At 36.8% G+C, this 21,724-nt stretch overlaps 1 protein-coding gene across 4 annotated transcripts in view; it reads right to left on the bottom strand.

The window, feature by feature from the left end:
• PHTF2 (putative homeodomain transcription factor 2) overlaps positions 1 to 21,724 on the bottom strand; it is a 134,981-nt gene that overhangs the window by 51,677 nt on the left and 61,580 nt on the right. For 3 of the 4 annotated variants that reach the window (XM_018047272.1, XM_018047274.1, XM_018047273.1), the window contains one exon: positions 1,335 to 1,391. In XM_018047272.1, the coding sequence (XP_017902761.1) occupies positions 1,335 to 1,391 (57 nt within the window). Of the gene's footprint in view, positions 1 to 1,006; positions 1,061 to 1,334; positions 1,394 to 21,724 lie in introns of those variants that run through there. The other variant, XM_013963241.2, reaches the window with a different exon arrangement.

Raw genomic sequence — 21,724 nt, 5'->3', positions numbered from 1 at the left:
TAGTTAAGCCTCTTCAAGATCTGACTTCATTTTCCTTTCTTGTTTTTCTCCACATCACTCTAATTGCCTTCCTCCATCCAACTATTACCCATCAAGTTCCTTGATTCCTGAGTCAGTCATGCTCCTTCCATCATGTCTATTTTCATAAGCTCTTCATTCTGTCTGGAATGTTTTCCTCATTCTCCCTAACGTGTGTCAAACTCAACTCATGAGTCACTTCCTCTGTGACTCTTTCCTAACCTCACTAGCGGTGCTTCTCAAATTTGTACCCTAACAAGAGAACTACACATCCCTCTCTTAACTGAATTTATCTCATTTGTAATCATGTATCTCGTCTACATAATTACAGTATACTTTATCTTTTTTTGTCCCCATGATTTAATCCTATATTTAAGACACAGCAAGTGCTCACTGCAACTTTGTTGACTGTATTAACTCTTCATGACAACAGTTCAAAGATTAAAGCTGACAAATGGTAGAGTCTTGCTCTTTATTATAGATGACTAAGTTTGTCTAAACACTAGATTTTTTTTTGACAGATTTTTAAGCAAATATAGACATCGGTTTTCAATTTAACGTAAATTTTTTGTACAAAATATAAAGCAACCAAAGTATCATTCTCTGGGCCAATATTAAGTTTAGCTCGTGCAGGAAAACACTGATTAGTATCATCTATGCAAATGAAAAATATAAATCTTATTACTGAAAAGGTGTGACTGCTGAGAAACAAAACAAATTTAGTTAAAGAACAGTTTTCATGCTAGCAAGGTAGCCTATGAGGACATCTTATCACTGTAAATGATTACATGTTCAAGAAGAAATTGCAAACTATAGAAACATTTTAATTAATGTTTTATTTTCCTAAATTCTTTCCAAAAATGACCAACTTTTCAGCGACTCTGTTTGCGTCCAAGTCATTGTTAGTAGCACCAAAAAGCAGATCTCAATTAAGCAGAGCAGCGTTTGCACAGTATCACTCAGGCGGGAAAAATCCTGAAACACTTACCAGTTTAATAAACTGTACAGAGCAATGACAGCATCAAAAGGGAGGAAAAGTAAACTAGAAGTATAAGGTGACAAGTGAAAGGGGAAAAAAGCTGACAAAAAAATAATCATTAGAAACTAAATTTTAAAAAAACAGAAAGATGCTAAAGATCCCAAAAAGAAAAATCAGAGGTAAAGACACATGAATATACCATCATTAAAGACTTTACTTTGTTATATAAAAGTGTGGACAGAATGAGTAATATTAATTTGTACCTTAAAAGGTCTGCAGAAAGATATTAACTATGGTTCATAATCAATTTATAGAATACACAAAATAAATTCGTTACCTTGATTTCTCTTTGTTCAACAGATTTTTCCCATATTTGTTGATCATATGCTCCAATCTATAAAAATAAAATAAAAACAGTACTACATTAAATGATGATTGTTGGAGCCCATCCAACAAGTACAACTCTTGAATTACAAGCAACAAGTTGTTCATTCAACACAGATTAGATCCAGCTCTGTCTCATACTTCTGTACCAGTGCTGTATGGCAGTGGTTCTCAAAGAGTGCTTGCAGGACCAGCAGTTTTAGCACCATCTCAGAACTTGATAGAAATGCCAACTGTCTTCACCTCAGAATTACTGCATCAGAAATATGGATTCGATACTCAACAATCTGTTTTTAAAATCCCTCTAGATGATTCTGATCCACTACTAAAGTTTATAAGCCTAGGGCAATGACCCTAGGGAATCTTTTATTTTAAACTAACGTAATTGTTAAAGCCCTGGTACATTCAAGAAAAAACTCCCAAGTGACACACTCTTTATGGAGTTATTTTTAAAGAGAAAATGTCTATTATACAGAAGTAAAAATTCATAAGCAGGCAGACCACAATTACCCACTTAGATTAAGGTTCAAGTTGAAAAATAAAGTCAGAAAAGCAACTGAAGACAGAGAGAAAGCATCAAGAAGCAGAATTCCTTGGAGCTTGTGCCTATTACTCTTACATGCTAGAAAGTCCTCTGGATATACCTTTACTTGGGCAGGATGAACAAACCATTCTTACTGTTCCTAACCCAGTTCTTTTCTCTTGCCTCCTATTATCTCCAGTTTCCACTCAATTTCCTATATTCAAGAGGACACTGAAATGGGTCAAAAGCCTACAGTTTAAGAGTTTTCATTATAAGCATTAATTGAAAATTAGAATTCTGAAAAATTAAAATTACTTCAGATAATTACAATTTAGAGACTGGAGACAGTGACCAGAGACAGGCAAAGACATGAGTAAATTCAAGAAAGTATTTTCTGACTCACAAGATCTTTCTACCCACAAGTCCTCTTTTCTACCCATTCTTTTTAAAATCTCATTTCAAGAAACAACAAATTGATAAGCTGATAATGTTTTAAAGATAGACATAAAGGAGGTAAAAAAAATATTAAATCATATTTTAAAGGTGTGACTTTTACAAAGACTTTTTAAGGATGTACATGCTTTTACACATTTTCTAGCAGAGAGAAAGAAATGCCTAGACATCCAGTCTGTATCTGGGGCTATTCTGTAAGCACCCTTCATTTCTGTTATTCTCTCTTACATGTTAATCTTATTTATTCTAATTTCTCTGTTCCTTGAAATATTGTTCTTTTTCATCACTTTCCTGCGACTTCTTTCTTATTTTAAAGACCACTTTATGATATACTAATACCCTGCAAATTAAAATCCTTTAACATGCAGACCAAGTCACACATACTTCACTGAAACTGCCATCAGTCTCTATAAAGCATGATTACTAAGTCCTAGGTAAGCAATAACCGAGTGGTTAGTCCTAATGGTAGTGCTGAACTGAGATGACTATCTTCCCCTTACTCTCTTAAATTCTGAATTCAATCAATCATCTTTCTTAAAATCATAAAAGGTTAGTATCAGAATATAAATTCCATAGGAATAATTCTGCTCTAACATGATAATTCAGAATGACTGGGCTAATTCAATCAACATTTGTTTTTTTAAAATATGTAACTATTTCAGTGCACTGCTTACTCTTCAGTGAAACTATAACCAAAACCAATAAATAGTAGGTTTTGTTGTTATTGTTTAGTAGCTAGTGAGTGAGTGCTGAAAGTCGCTCAGCTGTGTCTGACTCTTTGCAACTCCATGGACTGTATGTAGCCTGCCAGGCTCCTCTGTCCATGGAGTTCTCCAGGCAAGAATACTGGAGTGGGTAGCCGTTCCCTTTTCCAGGGGATCTTCCCAAGCCAAGGATCAAACCCAGGTCACCCACATTGCAGGCGGACTCTTTACCATCTGAGCCACCAGGGAAACCCTAGTAGCTAAGTCACATAAAACTCTTTTGTACTATATACCATGGCCCACCAGGCTCCTCTGCCCATGGGATTTCCCAGACACAGGTAGCAATATGTTTAATAATTATTTTGGCAGTATTTTGTTTTCAGGTACAAAACAATGCACTAGTTTCTCTTTAAAAAGAACTGTGGTGGGTTTTGTTTTCTGTTTGTTTTTTAAAGTAATTAATTTATTGGCTGTGCCATGCAGCATGAGAGATCTTAGTTCCCTGACTAGGGATGGATGTTAGTTCCCTGCAATGGAAGCATGGAGTCTGACCATGCTTAACTTGATCACAAGGGGATCCAAGAACATCCAAGCGTTTTTATTTCTAGATGACTCAAGAATATGGGCATGGGAATATATACCCCACAGTTCTAAAGTCAGGGAAAATAAAATAATGCAGGTACAACAGACCAACTCAAAAAAGCATGCCAGTACAACCACAGTATGCTACTGAACAGCTCCAGATTTTAAAGGTGTATAAAGTCTAATAAACCTTGCAGAAGCAGTGGTTACAAGTGGAAGACTTTTGAAGGCTGAAATTCTTGCAAATAGCAGAATGGTGATGCAGAATACTGCTATAAAAATATAAAAAAGAAAAGGATGGCTTGTTTTACTGGGTAATCAACTTTTCTTCAACGATTTTGTAGATGAGAGGAGGCACAACTTTTGCTGTAACAGAATACCTTGTGAGATCTTTTTTGTTGTTGTTTTAAACCAGGTTTAAGCGTCATTTTCAATTACAAGCATTTAAATTGCTCTAAAGTGGAAACATCAGTTCTCTTTTGTTTAGTTTTCATTTCGTTTTGCAAATACTACCAGAGCAGACCCTTTAGTTACATAAACAGACTGCCTGGTTTACTGAAGAAAACTACGAGATAGGAGCCTTTAAAGCTAACCACAGGTGTTTCAGGAGATGCTCAGGGTTCTGCTTAGTGATATATAACGCCATTAACAAACTACCCTTATATATGAATTCAGGCTTAACTGTCTCTGAAAACTGCATCCTGGGATATGTGTATAGGACCTCAGAAGCATCATGAAATCAGGGTGGTAGCAGGGCACTAGAAGGGACAGGAAAGGAATTCAGAAGGGAAGAATCCTTTCTGACCTAAAGCCTCACTTTATTCCACCCTGAAATCTGGCAAGATAGAAGACTGGAACACATGCGGCTGGGGTCAAGCTTTTCTCTTGAAAGAAACATAATCTATGGTCAATCATAATAGAGCAAAAAGAGAAGTGAAACAAACTGAAGAGAAGAACGAACTTCTCAAGACTTAAGATCATAGATCAAGAATAATTTGCAGAGCTGTGTATTAAAAAAAAAAAAAAAAACCTGACAAGTTTTCCAAAGGTTATATGCTATTTCTGACTCACACATACTACACAGACTTGACTAAATCACCTAACCTTGATAGCTGTTTCTCTTGTGTATTTATTTCTTCTACAAAAAATTAAATGCCAAGGCCAAGTTCAAATAGAGTTCTGTGAAAAATCAGGAAGACAATAACTACATTATATTTTAATGCCATACAAAATATTAACAGAAGTTCAGTAGTAACACGTGTCTAAAAGAGAATGCATTCTAATCAGAAAATATGTTCAACTGAGAAATATGTAATATTTTGGCCACTTTCGAATTTTAGCTACCTCCTAACTGCCTAACTGCTCTTCCCTGACCTATAAAATACCTCCACTGTTTGGGTGTTTAGAAAAGTGCCTAACATTCTATAGGAAGAAAAGGATATATATGCAAATAATGTTTTGTTGGTAGACAAATACCTACGTAATTAATGTATCAGTAGTTCCATGAATTTTGACCATATTCTCCATGTGATGCTGTGGTTTAAGGAGGGAAAAACATTGCTTCTATTATAAGAGAGGCCTCAAATTCTGATTAACATTTGATGTGCAGCCAACAGTTTTATACACATTAAGAAAGTAACATTCATTCTCTGGTGCCTGGCTACAAAAAGCAAATTTTATCAATGCTCTGATTATTACTCCCACAGATGCCCCGAACACCTTAAGCCTCTAGTGTAATCTTATCTAACCAGAGCTAATCAGCAGTCAGTCTTTTTCACCAGGTCCCAGAAGAACAAACACTTTGCCCTCTATAGATGCATTCTGTATCTTCAGCAACAGGTCTTTTAATCTTATATGGATCATTTACAATACTCCCCATAATGACAGCAAGCATAATTCTAAATTTTCTCCTTACAGGCTTTAATTCCTAATTACTCAGAACATAACACTCCTGGAAGCGCTTTTAATCAATTATTTCAACTGCATCAAAGCCGTACGATGCAAATGTTAAGATTGGTTTTAAAAAACAATTAAAAAATAAAGAAAATATCTGAGGGACCAGTGTCCTGAAAGTGGTTAAAAAAATAATTTTAAGGAAAAAAGGAGAAAAGAAATTGAGATCTTATAATTTAGTAGTATCAAGCACATTAAAACTGAACTAATAGATGCTTTATGACATTCTGAAGAACTGCTTATAAAAGGCAAATGGATGGAGCTTATTAACTACATTAAACATGTATATAAATATATAGAGCAGACATTTCAAAAAGATACATAAAAACCATTAATAGTATCTCTGAAAAGTACAGAAAAGAACAGCACTTTTACTTTCTGCTTTATATTCACTGATACTGTATCACTTTTTCTCCCTACAATGGACATGTACTATTTTTATGAAGCAGGAGTCTAACCCAGGTCTAGTGAACCACAAAGTCATTTGAATTGGTTATCTAAGAAACTAATACGTTTCTGTCAATGAATATTATCTTTGCAAGGAATCATCTGCCTCTACTTGTCATCATTCTAGTTTTTATTTTTCTATATACTGAGACAAAATGGGGAAGAGAAATAGAGGAGTGGGACAAGGAGAGGGAGAGGTGGGAGGGACAGTCAGGGATGGAGGGATAGAGGGGAATGAGAGGAAAGAATTGGTAGGTAAAGAAAACGACTGTCCAGGTGTCTGCCATTTGGCTCTGGCTTCTCCGGAAAAGAAATTATAATGAAAATGAAGGTATTGAGAATACAAATACTAAAAACTTGGTAATTAAATGCTGAAGTGGGAAATATGTACCAGTTATGATTCCAGAAAAGAAATACCTCTGAAAAACAATTTGAAAAGGTACTCTTGGGTGATCTGATTATTACTTAGGTCATCACATTCACAAGAACAGTGGAGCAGATATCAGGAGGCTAAAGAGAAAGTGTTGCTTCAAAAATGTAGTTACCAACAGTTAATAGATGAAGTGCTTAAATAAAAAATGCAGAGTTCACAAATATAAGCAGGGCAAATGGAGGCCCAGATTTGCACACATACTTTAAACACTCAGCTCTTTCATTAATGAATGGGCATTCCATAATACTATGTTAGAGCCTTAATTTTTCCTACTACTTTCATGCTCAGTTTCATTTTTTTGCAATCTCATTTCAGAAACTCTGAAAAGTAGGCTATTAATTCTCACAAACAACAAATCAGGTTAAAAAAGGTGGGACTTCCTGGTGGTCCAGTGGCTATGACTCTATGCTCCCAATGCAAGAGGCTTGGGCTCAGGCCCTGGTCAGGAACTGGATCCAAAATGCTACAACTAAAAGATCCTACATGCCACAATAAATAAAAATAAGTAAATGTTTTAAAAGGTAACACAGAGCCCAATCCTCTCCAAGCTTGGTCTCATTCAATAAACATCAAAGGCCAATCACGTGTCAGGACAAATGAAGCCTGCCTTTGTCAGCAAGAGTGTCTCTTAAAAGCATAAGACAAGAGGCTAAAGAATCTCGAGAGATAACTGATTTCCAGTACAAGTCACAATAATTAGTTTTTATCTTTGAGTCTTTTTATAAAAATGAAAGTTATCAATCAGAAAATATCCTTTGTTATAAGTTTGGTTTCTTAATCCTATGTTCCTGCACTGCCCTAGTTTTTCAGCTCTTAATGTTTGCTGACAGGAGTTAGAAGAGACCCTGGACTCTGCAAGAGAACTGGCTTTTCATCCTGCCTCCACCATGACTAGTCTTATGGTCCTTGGCAAGTTTCTCGACCTCTGAGTTTCTTTAAAATGGGGGGAACAGAACATAGTTCGCAGAACTGGAATATAAAATGACTGTGTCTGCTATACTGTCAGTGCTCTGTGAATGTTAGTTCTTTCCTTTCTTGGCAAACCTCAATCTCTCCAGGCCTCAAATACCTCATTTTTAAGTTGATGAAGTTAATTATATTTAAATTGAATCAGGACAATTTTTTTAAAGTTTTAATTGGAGGACAACTGCTTTACAATGTTGTGTTGGTCTCTGCCATACAACAACGTAAGACAGCTCTAAGTATACACATATCCCCTCCCTCTTGAGCCTCCCTCCCACTCTCACCCCTCTAGGTTGTATGACAACATTTAGGCTCACTATTGAAAATTCGGATGACCAGAGATAATTTTTTTTATGTACCAGTATGGGGAGAGAAAAGACTCAGTGCTACTATGGAAAAAAGTAGAAACAAAAGGATAGCTGGAAATGTCGAGGCAGACGGTACTAAGAAAAAAAGCAAACAATGGTGTAAAGTGTCCTTTTCTAAATAACCAAGATAAAATCTTTCTAGAATTACAAACAATTTATTAGTGAAACCAGAACTGTCAACACCCAAAATCTCATTTACCCAGACAACTAAACTATATGGTTTCCACTCTCACAATCTACAAGGATGATAAGAAACATGAGACTGAGGGAGGGGTTGAGCAAACCAATAGAAGTAAAGTTACTGAAGAGAACAGTAGATCTGAGAATACTGATCACCAATGAAAGAAAATTTATATCTGTAATAAATTATGTTGTCATGGTAGACATTCTGAAATTATATGGTACTTCTGTTCATATTACTAAAAAATCCTAAAGAAACAATTAGGGTCATTTAAAATCATTAGGATTATTACCTTGCAGATAAATCTCTCCCCATAATTAGTGTAAACTAATTCTTTTGACTTTTTTAAACTTTCAAATTTAATTTTATAACCATTTTTATTTGAAGTATAGTTAATTTACAATCTTGTGTTACTTTCAGGTATACAAAAAAGTGATCCAGTTAGATATGTATATAGTATGTATATACATACACACATATTCTTTTAAAGTTCTTTTCCATTATAAGTTATCACAAGATATTGAATATAATTCCCTGTTCTATATAGTAAGTCCTCATTGTTTGTCTATTTTATGTAGAGTAGTAGGTATATGCTAATCCCAACCTACTAATGTATACCTTTGGTAACAACAAGTTTGTTTTCTATGTCTACAAGTCTATTTCTCTATTACAAAAAAGTTCATTCGTATAGGTTTTAGATTCCATATTTAAGTGATATTGTATGATATTTGTCTTCATCTGACTTACTTCATTAATAAGATAATCATTAGATCCACCCATGTTGCTGAAATGGCATTGTTTCAATCTTTTTCATGGCTAATGACCCATTGTATAAATAAACACCACATCTTCTTTATTCATTCAACTGCCAATGGATATGTAGGTTAACTTTTTTAAACTATTTTATTTCAAGGAAAAGCTCTCAATGCTTTGAATATCAAATAGGTTTTCATTGTTTTTTGTTCATAAATACTGCCTCTCAAACAAATTTAGCTATTGAATGCCTAGGAATATCTGAGTCCTTAAAACTGCTCCTATGTAACATAAGCCTTGTTTCTAGCCTGCTATGTATCTTCAATACCAAATTCCCATTACGTCTCCAATTATATGCTCTCTTATCCTATTCTCTTGCTTTTTCACAATGTCTTATTTTAATCAACATATTGTCCAATGTTTCTGATTGTCCATTACATACATACACACACTCCTATAATTGTCAGACACTCATGTAACTTTAATGATAAGGATCAAATGAAGATGTTAAATCATCTCTTTACACAATATAAACTATGAGTGATGATAATGTCAGAAAAAAAGGTGTGGTATGAAGACATGGCATGAGTTAGCAACTCCTTTGAATGTGTAACGACTACCAAATTACGAACTCTTTAACTCTACTGAATCAGTTTTAGAACTCTAAAAATCATATGAGACGCCAAATCGTAGTGTGAAAGTGTCAGCAGCTCAGTCATGTCTGACTCTTTGAGACTCCACAGACTGGAGCCCGCCAGACTCCTCTGTACATGGGATTCTCCAGGCAAGAATAATGGAGTGGGTATCCCTTTTCCTTCACCAGGGGATCTTCCCAACCCACGGATTGAAGCTGGGTCTCCCACATTGCAGGCAGATTCTTTACTGTCTCAGCCACCAGGTAAGCCCAAGCCAAATCACGGAAGCCTTCTAATCCAATAATTAAAATACTGCCCTATAATTCTAGTTTTGAGGGCAAGAGAAGGACCTAAAATGGTAAGTATTCAAAGTTAAGATAGGGTTTCTCCCACTTTCTGAAAGTAGAGCAGTCCTATGAAACTGTTTATAGGCCAAAATGGCTTAAAATGAAAAATGAAGAGGACACATCTTGCTAACAGAGGCACAAAATAAATCGAGATAAAGCACAGATGCTCACAGACACAGTTCAAAGCAGTGGCAGCTGGGATGCTTCACGTTGTTCCTGGGGAAGGAGTTTGGCGGTGCATTCTTGCTGCTCGGGGTGTGTGCGGCCCCTTGAACAGCTCACTCACTGCAAAACAAATGCTGGATGCTATTTTCACTTTTCACCTTTTTTCATAAAAGTGAAAACTCTTTGGATTTTTTTTGGGGGGATGGGTAGCAACAAACCCAATGTAGGCCTTTTGTAAAACCAAGTGGTGTACACCACACTTTCAACAAGTGGGGGATACCTGTATCCTAATTGGGGAAAGAAGTTTAAATCATAGAATAAATTGGAATAATCATAAGCAAAGAGGTTTCCTGGGAATCTCTTTGATTCAACTGTCATTTATTTCTTTTGCTATCAATTACTACCAGAATCATATTATGCCAAAAGTGTTACTACAGAAAGCAAAGCTGCTTAAGTAGAAGGCAAAGTAAAAAATAAAACTTTTTTTTTTAAGAGTAAAAAGTCTTTTCAGATGGCGAATAGAACTTTAAAGGAAGAAAAAAGATTTATGAAATTTAACCCACTTTGCTTCCCTGGTGGCTCAGAGGTTAAAGCATCTGCCCGCAATGTGGGGGACCTGGGTTTGATCCCTGGGTCAGGAAGATCCCCTGGAGAAGGAAATGGCAACCCACTCCAGTATTCTTGCCTGGAGAATCCCATGGTAGGCTGCAGTCCATGGGATCACAAAGAGTTGGACACAACTGAGCAACTTCACTTTCTACTTCACTTAAAATTAAAACATATCTACCTGGCCTCTGGCATTTGGATTATATCATCAAAGTTTGAAAACACATCCTCATCTACAGATATTAAAATCTGGCTAAATAGCAAAGATTCCATTCATTATTAGTAATAACAGCTAAGGTCATTTCACGTCTTCCTACAGATTCTGCTAGGTTATACATCATCTAAAACTACTCTCTTACCTGGATTAACCCTAAGAATAGTGTATTACAGGCCACATACATATTATCAAATCATGAATCATGACCAAGTTTCTACTGCCTAAAAAAAAGCCAGTTAATGATATAGTAAAACAATGATTCAAGTTCAGAAAAAAAAAGTCTTGAAGGGTATTCTTTAATTCAATAAAGAGACATGATCATAGTAGAATGCGCTTCTAAGAAATTATAAATCCAAAGAAAAAATACTCAGAGTTCATTGTAATGCAAAACAGAATGAAGTACGTCTCACACATCACTGAGAGCTGGTCTGAAAATGAGCAGTATTTGTGAGACAAAAGGTATAATAGGAAACATACTGGATATGGGGGCATGGGAAAGAGGTAACACGACAATTTCTGGCTTAAGTACCTTGAACTGTATAGGTATCATTAACCATGGCATGGAATTAAAAAAAAAACAAAACACAGTTTTGAAAAAAGCTGTTGGAGCTCTAGGACAGCTAGGAATTATGTCTGAGATCAGAGAGTTGAAAAGGTGAAAAAAAAAATTGGAACTCAGAAGTTTGAACTAGATGTTTTGACATTATGTGGTCAATTTGATAATCTAGGGGAATAGAATAACTTAGTGAGATCAAGAACAAAATATTAAGAAGGGTAAATATTCAACTGGAGAGGAGAAATATCAAAAGTCAAGTTATTAAGAAGGACAAATATTCAACTGGAGCGAAGAAGTATTGAAATCAAGTAAGGAGACTTAGAAAAATTAGATAGGTAGGAAGAGATTGTATATCTATATATGATAATTAAAGCATTATATTTACATATATAAAGGGAGTATACATATTAATATACTATAATAAATGGCAAACAGGAGTTTTAAGAAAAAAGGTAAAGAGAGCTAAAAATATTGAAACATTTTGAAGTTATTAGATAAACATATTCACGTCAAATAATCTTGATCACATTTAAATAGAGGCCAAGTCATTAGCTGAAATATGGAAGCTGGGAGTTTAGGAAATGGGGAATGATAAAGGTAAGAAATAACCAGTCGGGGAGACAATACAGAATCAACTAGAGTGAGTTAAATTAGGGACACCAGGAAGAGCAAATGCAGATGAGTTGGTATTAGAAACAGTCCGCTGGGAATCAGCTAAGTTACACGTTTGTATTTTCTCTTTCACCACCAAATCTCAGGATCAAGAGAGAAGAATTAAATATACAAACAAACACACACCTGCCACCAAATATCTACAACATACCAGGCATGATGCTATGCCCTTGGCAAGGCCCTTCGTTAAGTCTTCAAACTGCATAGCTTGCTTTCTCTTTCTTCCTGCTTCTCCCAAACAATTCAGGAGTACAGCCATTACGTGGGTCAGAGTTACCCGGGCGGGGGGTGGGGCCGGGGGTGTGGCGCATGCAAAGCAGCGTGTCAGAGATTCTGACACACAGGGGTAACCATGGTGGGTTATCAACCGAAGAGGGGTGTAGAAGGGGACCTTGTGGGAAGGGTAAGGAGAGGACATGTGAGAGTGACCCAGCCTAGCAGGGTAAAGAGATCAACCACTTGGAGAATATGCTGATGAGGGGTATCAGAGCCCAAGAAACATAGAGAAGGTCTAGAATAAAGAGCTTGAATGGGATTAAGAGGGTATCCATATACAATATGGTATTACAAGAGACTGGTTACATTTATAGGGACTAATATCTCAAAGGCTTGGAAATGTTCCTCTGTTGACTCAAAAATCTCTATAGAGCTATTGAAGTACAAGAGATAATTAGTTCAATGACATGAATGCTATATATAAGTAGAGGGGTTTCATTAATAAATTATGGCATATTTAGTCAAGAGACTATTATAATCTTTAAAATTATGCTTTAAAAGGATGTTTCGTGATGTGAAAAAGTAATATTTTTGCATGAAAACAGGATATAAAAAACTAAATACAATATAATCCTAATTTTGTTGGGGTAAATTCACAATGTTAATAGTAGGGTAATTGTGTGACCTTATACTTACCTGCATTTTCCACTTTTTGTAATGGAGACATATATTACTTTTAAACTATGCCTAAAACATTAAAAAATCAAGAGGAAATAGAAGCTCATATTATCTGAGTAGCACCAAGTATTGGGTTTTCCTTGTTGTTCTGACAGTAAAGAATCCATCTGCAATGAGGGAGACCTGGGTTCAATCCCTGGGTTGGGAAGATCCTCTGGAGGAGGGCATGGCAATACACTCCAATATTCTTGCCTGGAGAATCCACATGGACAGAGGAGCCTGGCAGGCTACAGTCCATGGGGTTGCAAAGAGTCTGACAGCACTCAGTGACACAACACAGCATCAAGTATTTAGGTACTGGGCTGCTGCTGCTACTGCTAAGTCACTTCAGTCGTGTCCGACTCTGTGCGACCCCAGAGACGGCAGCCCACCAGGCTCCCCCATCCCTGGGATTCTACAGGCAAGAACATTGGAGTGGGTTGCCATTTCCTTCTCCAATGCATGAAAGTGAAAAGTGAAAGTGAAGTTGCTCAGCTGTGTCTGACTCTTAGCGACCCCATGGACTGCAGCCCACCAGGCTCCTCCGTCCATGGGATTTTCCAGGCAAGAGTACTGGAGTAGGGTGCCATTGCCTTCTCCATAGGTACTGGGCTAGATGGTTTTAAATACATTTTCTCATAGGAAAGTACTGCCAAGAAAGTAACTGCCATTTTTCAAAATCAATTTAAGTCTCATTATGAAAATAAATAAGGCTTTTTCTATGAGTTATGTAACAGAAATTTTCAGCTAAGTTATGCTGTAATAACAAAACTGTCAAATCCTAGTACTGTAAAAGGGCAGATAGATATCTACATCCTAGAACATCAAGGGAAAAAAGGAGTTAAAGAGGCAAAATGCTAAAATACTCAAAAGCTCAAGAAAACAACACTTCATAGAGGACTCCTGTGGTAGAAGGGTAACTTAAATTGCATTACGTGGTGATGGAAGGAATTAACTGGTTCACACAGGAAAGGGAGGGAACAGAGGAAGGGAGCCTGGCAAACAGCTCCACGGTAGAACTGGGAGAACTCCAAGTTCTGGAAGGAGCCAAGGAGAAAAGGCCATCATCAGTTCTTTGGCCTCTGGAGCCACCAGTAGGGGCTGGACATACAGGAGAAAGCAGCAGCTGTGGACTGTCTCTTCTGAATCCTCTCCTGGTGTTCCCTTCGATCCTCAAGAGAGTAAAAGTCTACCCTCAGAGCAAATAAGAGCTAGTGATACAGTGTGGTATCAGGGATTCTCGAGAGATTCAAAGTCTACCCTCATAGCTAACGAGGTCTAGTGACGCAGTGTAATATCAGAGGTCCTCAATAGCCCCTGAATGCCAAGTTCCCAACTTTAATATGGAGCTGTAATCTGTAACTTAAAGCTTAAAAAGGATACAGCTGATTTAATGCCTTTCATGTATACTTAGGTAAAATCATTCAATCACTAAAAATAAAGGACTGAAGTCCTACTACACTCTGAGGAGGACTCCAAAGGACCTGGTCTGTGTAATTTGATCCTGCCCAGGCCCCTCCTCCAGTGATTTCAGACAGCTGACTCAAATGAACAAATCAGATTATCTCTCCATTTCAGTGTCAGGTAAACAAAAAAAACAGAGACGAATGGTGAACAGAGGGAAATAAAATTAACACCACAGAGCCCTACAGAGAAGTTTCTAGAAATTCTGCTGCTGTGGGGCCTAACATAGTCCTGGTTTGTCTTTCCGTCCCAGCTCTCTCGGCCGTCTACTGTTGGCACAGTTTATATGTGTAGTGGAAGGAGAAGCAGAACACAGTGGTGTATTTTCCGGGTCCAACTTTAATGAGAATGCTGCCGTTGATGCAAACCAACACCACTGCATAATTTACGAAGACTGTTTATTTTCCAATGTGCTAGTACATGGCAGTGTATTCTCAGCGGATTTATTAATCAAGGCACTATCCAATTAAAAACTTTCTCCAAGAAGTCATCTTGGCAAAGATAATTTTACTTCTATGTTTTTACTTAACCTAACTTTGCACAGTAAATTGTGAAAAGACCCTGCTAGTGAGAAAAAAGGGAGCATTGGTTGCTACTATTAATCATAGGAAAATAATTCAAATATGCCTTACTTAATCAATGAGAAGGTCAAAAACACATTGCCAAGGGTAAATACGAAAGTTCTGTTTAACAAATCTATAACATCAATTTCCAGGTGTTAAAGTTTTTACAATCAAGTCTATAAAATTTAACAATTAATACTCAAAACTTTCAGTAAATGATATTTCAACAATGAGAATGGAAATTATTAATAGTTTAAATAAATTATTAAACTATTTTAAAAAGCTTTTTAAAATCTATTCATTACTTAAAATAAAGTTTTAAAAATTAAGGATTCACTTCTCTAGTTTCTAAATCATCCAAAAACAGTGAAAGACCAAATATAAACTTTACTTTGTCTTCATTTTACCATTTCCAGTGCTGCACACAGTTTATATATCAAGCTTAAGAAAGAAAGTGAAAGTGAAGTCGCTCAGTCGTGTCTGACTCTTTGCGACCCCATGGACTGTAGCCTACCAGGCTCCTCTGTCCATGGATTCTCCAGGCAATAGTCGTGGAGTGGATTGCCATTTCCTTCTCCAGGGGATCCTCCCAACCCAGGGCTAGAACCTGGGTCCCCTCCATTGTAGACAGACGCTTTACCATCTGAGCCACCGGGGAAGCCTAAGAAAGAAAACCTCCCCCCAAAAACAAACTTCATCTCACCAAGTCCATGACAAGACATTCACCAACAACACAGATTTTAATTCTCCTAGCCAAACATGCATTTATGAAAACTTATTTAAATAACAAGTTGACCCAGACCAAGCTAGTCAGAATATGTACAAGACTTCCAATAGACTAAACAAATACATTTAAGCTAACGTAACAGTTGTATGAATAAACATAACTGCTATTCTAGTTACTGAGCACTTGTTGTTTTGTCACAGATTACAGTCCTGGCAGGAAACAAGACACACAGGACGGATTCGATCCCACCACTCACAACCACCTGAGAGCCCACAGCCAAGAAAATGCAAAGTGAAAGAGGAAATAGGCCAGATTTGGATATAAAGTTGGGAGTTGAATAGCTATCAGTTAAGGAGTGAAGATTATGAAGCCTACTACAACTGGGTTTAAATTTTGGCTCATCACGCCTTCTTTATGTGACTTTGAAGAAACCAATAGACTTCTCTGACTCTTAAGTTTCTTCAGCTATAAATTCTGGATAATGGCAGTAATGTCTATTTCGTGAAATTGTTGTGATAATTAAAGGCAAGTACGGTACTAAGGACAATATTGTAGCACATAGTAAGTATTCAATAAATGCTACGTGTTATCATCATTCAACAAGTTCAACAACTGTGACATAGGAAGCCCTGGGCCAACTACTTTACTTACACAGTATTATATAATCCTCATATTTTAAAGAAAATTGGACATATGAAATTCAATAATTTGTCCAAAGTCACAACATAGCAAATGATGGAACCAGATTCAAACACAGGCTCTATTTTTTTGTGTGTTTTTTTTTTTTGTTTGACTGTTTACTCCTGGCTGACTTTCAAGTTATTAAGACTCGGTATCTGTATGTGCTACAAATTCAAATTGTGTCAAAGTGAGAGAGAATGTTTATTTTAAAACTTTTCAGACACTGTGCTAGAACTTTCTCAAAATACATTCAGACTTATGGTTACCAGTGGGAAAGGGGGATGGAAGAAGGATGAATTGGGGGTTTGGGGTCAGTAGGTGCTAACTATTACACATAATAGATGAACAACAAGGTCCTACTATAAATCACAAGGAATCATATTCAATACTCTGGGATAAACTATAATGAAAAAGAATGTAAAATAGAATGCATGTATGTGTATAACTGAGTCACTTAGCTGTATAGCAGAAATTAACACAACACTCTAAATCAACTATACTTCAATAAAAAAATAAAATTAAAAAAAGTCAACCTTTTCACTCCATTTTGAAGATGAGGAACTTGAGTCTCAAAAAGGTTGAAACAACTTGCTCATGGTCAGAGAGCTTATAAGATACAGAATTTGGATCCCATCTATAAACACTGATACCCAAAGGCTGACTTTCCATTGCACAGTGCTATCTTCCTAAGATAAATCTTCATTTTCTTTTCTCAAAATAACAGCAATCTGTGGAAACTGCTATCTCTTAGTAGCTGAAACCATTTCAAATTACTTGTTAAGGTAAGAATTAAGTAACCATACCAACTATTTCAGATATATCCATTCTTTGATTTGCCAAGACTTGTTTTTAACCAATCACATTCCCAAGAATAACTATCACTTTTCCTTTGCATTCATGATTGGAGTATTATTACTTACTTTGCATATAAGAGGATTAACACCAACCCAGAACAGTGAGAAAAGATTCCACACCAAAGCACTTCATGTACATTGAGGAGAAAAATTAACTATTTATTAAAACATAAATGCATATACTTTCCTCTAAACTGTATTGTTTAATTATTTTAGACGAGTTTTTTAATAAGAGTAAGTTTTTTTAGTTTTTTTTTTTTTTCTTTTTAATCAAAAGTAAATTCCCTGTACAGGGTTTCACTTGTCTCAGCTCAGTCCAGTTCAGTCGCTCAGTAGTGTCCGACTCTTCGCGACCCCGTGAATCGCAGCACGCCAGGCCTCCCTATCCATCACCAACTCCCGGAGTTCACTCAGACTCACGTCCATCAAGTCAGTGATGCCATCCAGCCATTTCATCCTCTGTCGTCCCCTTCTCCTCCTGCCCCCAATCCCTCCCAGCATCAGAGTCTTTTCCAATGAGTCAACTCTTCGCATGAGGTGGCCAAAGTGAATAAAACCAAAAAAGCACATGAATAGGATAATTCTGCAGATGGTTTACTGCATCAGACTGTAGATTACAATTATAATACCAAAATAATAAATTAAAAGGAACAATAATGCAAATTAAGTCACCAAGAGATAGCACTTCACATCCACCAGAATGTCTATAATTAAAAAGACATCAGGCAACTTCCCTGGTTGTCCAGAGGTTAAGACTCTGTACTTCCACTGCAGGGAGCACAGGACAGATCCCAGTTGGGAAACTAAGATGCCGCAGGCAGCATGGCCAAAAAAAAAAGAGGAAAGACAGGCAATAACAGATGCTGGCAAGGATGGGGAGAAACTAAAATCCTCATACAATGCTTGTGGGAATGTAAAATGAAGAAGCCACTTTGAAAACAGTTTGACAGTTTTGACCTGGTAATTCCACTCCTAGTTACTATTCTAAGAAAAATGAAAACATATGTCCATATGAAGATGCGTATGTGAATGTTTATACTTGCACCATTCATAACAGTCAAAAAGTGTAAACAATCCAGATGCCACCAATGGTGAATAAACAAAACATGGTACAGCTATACAATGGTATTCTCAGTTCAGTTCAGTTGCTCAGTCGTGTCCGACTCTGCCACCCCGTGAACTGCAGCACACTAGGCCTCCCTGTCCATCACCAACTCCTGGAATTCACTCACTCATGTCCATCGGTTGGTGATGCCATCCAGCCATCTCATCCTCTGTCATCCCCTTTTCCTCCTGCCCCCAGTCCCTCCCAGCATCAGAGTCTTTTCCAATGACTCAACTCTTCGCATGAGGTGGCCAAAGTACTGGAATTTCAGCTTTAGCATCATTCCTTCCAAAGAACACCCAGGACTGATCTCCTTTAGAATGGACTGGTTGGATCTCCTTGCAGTCTAAGGGACTCTCAAGAGTCTTCTCCAGCATCACAATTCAAAAGCATCAATGGTATTCTACTCAGCAATAAAAAGGAATGGAGTACTCACATATGCTAGAACAGGAGTGAAACACATAAATAGCATGTTAAGAAAAGAAGTCAGATACAAAAGACCACTCTATCATTCTGTTTACATGAAATGTACAGAAAAGGCAAATCTATGATACAAAAAGTAGATCAGTGGTTGTGTGCTGGTGGGGGTGGAAATAAGGAATGACTATAAATGTTGTTGTTCAGTCACTAAGTCCTGCCTCACTCTTTGCAACTCCACGGACAGCAGCATGTCAGTCTTCCCTCTACAAATAAGCAGTACATTTTTGGGGTTAATGATCAAAATGTTCTGAAATTAGATTGTGGTGATGGCTGTACACTTAAAACAACTGAGTTTTATTTCATTTAAGCTACATGTCAATAAAAGCTGTTTTGTAAAAAGGAATAGCTATGTTTCTGCAAAATTTCTTTAACTAAAATAACATAACAGCATTTAAAGGGAAAAGACATACAAATAGATATAGATAGGTAGATATGTCTATAATTAAAGGCACTGCAGGGAATTTTAGGATTTCTCTGTAAATATGTATAAGAAACTTGTTTGCAATTATTAAATATGTAATTTTTGCTTGGATAATCAGATAATTGCTATGAAAGTAAATAATAATGAGTTTTGTTTTTTTTTTTCTTAAGCAGGGCTTTAGAGACAGAAGATCTGGACAAGCCAAGTTCTGCCATTTACTCAGTGAGTAGAGCACTCAGTGAGTAGAGCAAAAATGAAAAAAACCTCTGAACTTGCTTCTTCAGTGACATTTTTGAAATTGGACAGTGCAGCACTTAATATATATCAGGAATTTAAGTTTTACTTTAATGCCAGCTATGTCTAGCATTACACAAAAATATCATATACAACTGGAGAAAATCTGCTGTAATTCGATTCCATCAAAATGCCCTCTCTAGAATTTTTGGATCAACACTGAAATAAAAGAATGAGTTATTTACTCCATGACATAATATTTGAAACATAATAGAAAGCTGAGTTAGTTTCTGATTTTGACATCTATGGCACTATGGTATGAACCTGTAAATAGGGATGACAAGTTAAACATTCATATTAACAGCAATTTAAGCTATGAAGACATTCAACGCTCATATTTAACTTAGACAATAAGCAATTTTTAAACTGAAGTATTTATAGGAAAATCTAGCTTTTGCAGCTTTCAATTTTTGATTTGTTCAACCTATCAAAAATAAATCAAAAATTTCCCTAAACATCACAGGTAAAAAAAAATTTCAGTTAAAAGTCAATTTCTTCTATGTTTGATACAGGATACAGGATGCTTGGGGCTGGTGCACTGGGATGACCCAGAGAGATGATATGGGGAGGGTGGTGGGAGGAGGGTTCAGGGGTGGGAACTCATGTACACCTGTGGTGGATTCATGTCAATGTATGGCAAAACCAATACAGTATTGTAAAGTAAAAATAAAAAAAATAAATAAAAAGTCAATTTCTCAAAGAACAAAAGCATCAGGAAATGGACTCACACACTGAGAAACAAGGCAAATCTGAGTAACTGTACCTGAGTATTCTTCCATGTACTCTAAGAATTTCTCAGCTTCTTATTTCTCAATGGTCAGTACTCCTGTATAGTCATTTTTTAAATTAATTATTGAATTTATTTTGTCATTTCTGTCTCCACTGGGTCTCTGCTGCTGTGCAGGCTTTCTCTAGTTGCAGTGAGGTGGGGATACAGCTGCGAGGCAGAAGAGCGCATGCACTCTCTTTGCAGTGGCCTCCTTTCTTGCGCAGCATGAGCTCTAGGGCTTGCAGGCTTCAGCAGTTGTGGCGCATGGGCTCAGCAGCTGTGACTCCCAGGCTGTAGAGCACAGGATCAGTAGTTGTGGCCCATGGACTTAGCTGCTCTGCGGCATATGAGATCTTCCCCGACCATGAATAGAACCCATGTCTTCTGCACTGGCAGGTGGATTCTTTACCACTGAGACACCAGGGAAGCCCCTGTGTATTCATTTCTGCTTAAGGGCAAATGAAAATTCCCTCTCATGGACACTTCTATTAAACAGCCAAGTAAATGAAAAAGGAACCTTGTGCTTCATAGACGTTAACCTAGGATGCCGTACATTTTCATCTGATATTTTTTAACATCTAATGCTATTAGACTACAGCTTGTTGACAACAGTATTTGCTTTACTCTGTCTCCAATTTGCTTTCAGGAAAAGAGTCCTTCTATACATAGACATGGAAGAAATTTCTAAAACAAACAAACAAAAAGGAATCTAGTTCTATTTAAGACCAATTTAAGATACTGCCTTGTTTACAAAGGGATTTAAATCAGAAAACTTCTACTCACTGTAAAATTATTTGCTTTATTTATTTTTAAAGCAGGGGACACAGAATTAAAATCCGAGGCTTAAACTTCAGCCTTATCAGTGACTAACTAATGACTTCACTCAAATTACTTCAACCTCCTGATGTGGCTTCTCATTTACTGCAGTACTCGGACATTTCTGAAGAAACACCCTTTTTTTTAAAAAAAAAAAAAAAAAAAGAAATCTCTCCCCCAACCCTTCCATTCAGGAAATCATGTAATAACAGCATCAGTATCAGGAGTTTTGTCTGAAAAACAGAAAACTTGAAAGTAGAAGTAGAGAAAGTACTGGTGTTGAGTCATGTTCACTGAAAATAACCTTTATATCACCCAAGATGTCAATAAGAGGTGGTCTATCTTTAAAATTCGTTATTTACCAAGTGCCAGACACAATTTCCACAAACTAATTTAATGAATCCTCACAATTCTATGAAGTAGATACTACTGCTATCCCTATTTTATAGTTACAAAAACTTAAGTTGTACAAAATTTAACAGTAAATAGTGTAATATAGGAATTCAAATCCAGATGGACTGGCTCTACAACTGAGGTCTTACCCACCAGTAATTTCATTCACATCCTTACACAAACCACCTTATGGTCTTCTGCCTTGGCTCTGATCACTAAGAGGTATCCGAGAAGGGTGGTATTCAACCCCTAATCATTGTCAGATGCTCTACTGACTCTCCATGG

This window comes from Capra hircus, chromosome 4 (assembly GCF_001704415.2).
Source record: "Capra hircus breed San Clemente chromosome 4, ASM170441v1, whole genome shotgun sequence".
Classification (NCBI taxonomy): Eukaryota; Metazoa; Chordata; class Mammalia; order Artiodactyla; family Bovidae; genus Capra; species Capra hircus.
The sequence above is the reverse complement of the archived record's forward strand: the minus strand, read 5'-3'. Positions and strand labels throughout refer to the sequence as shown.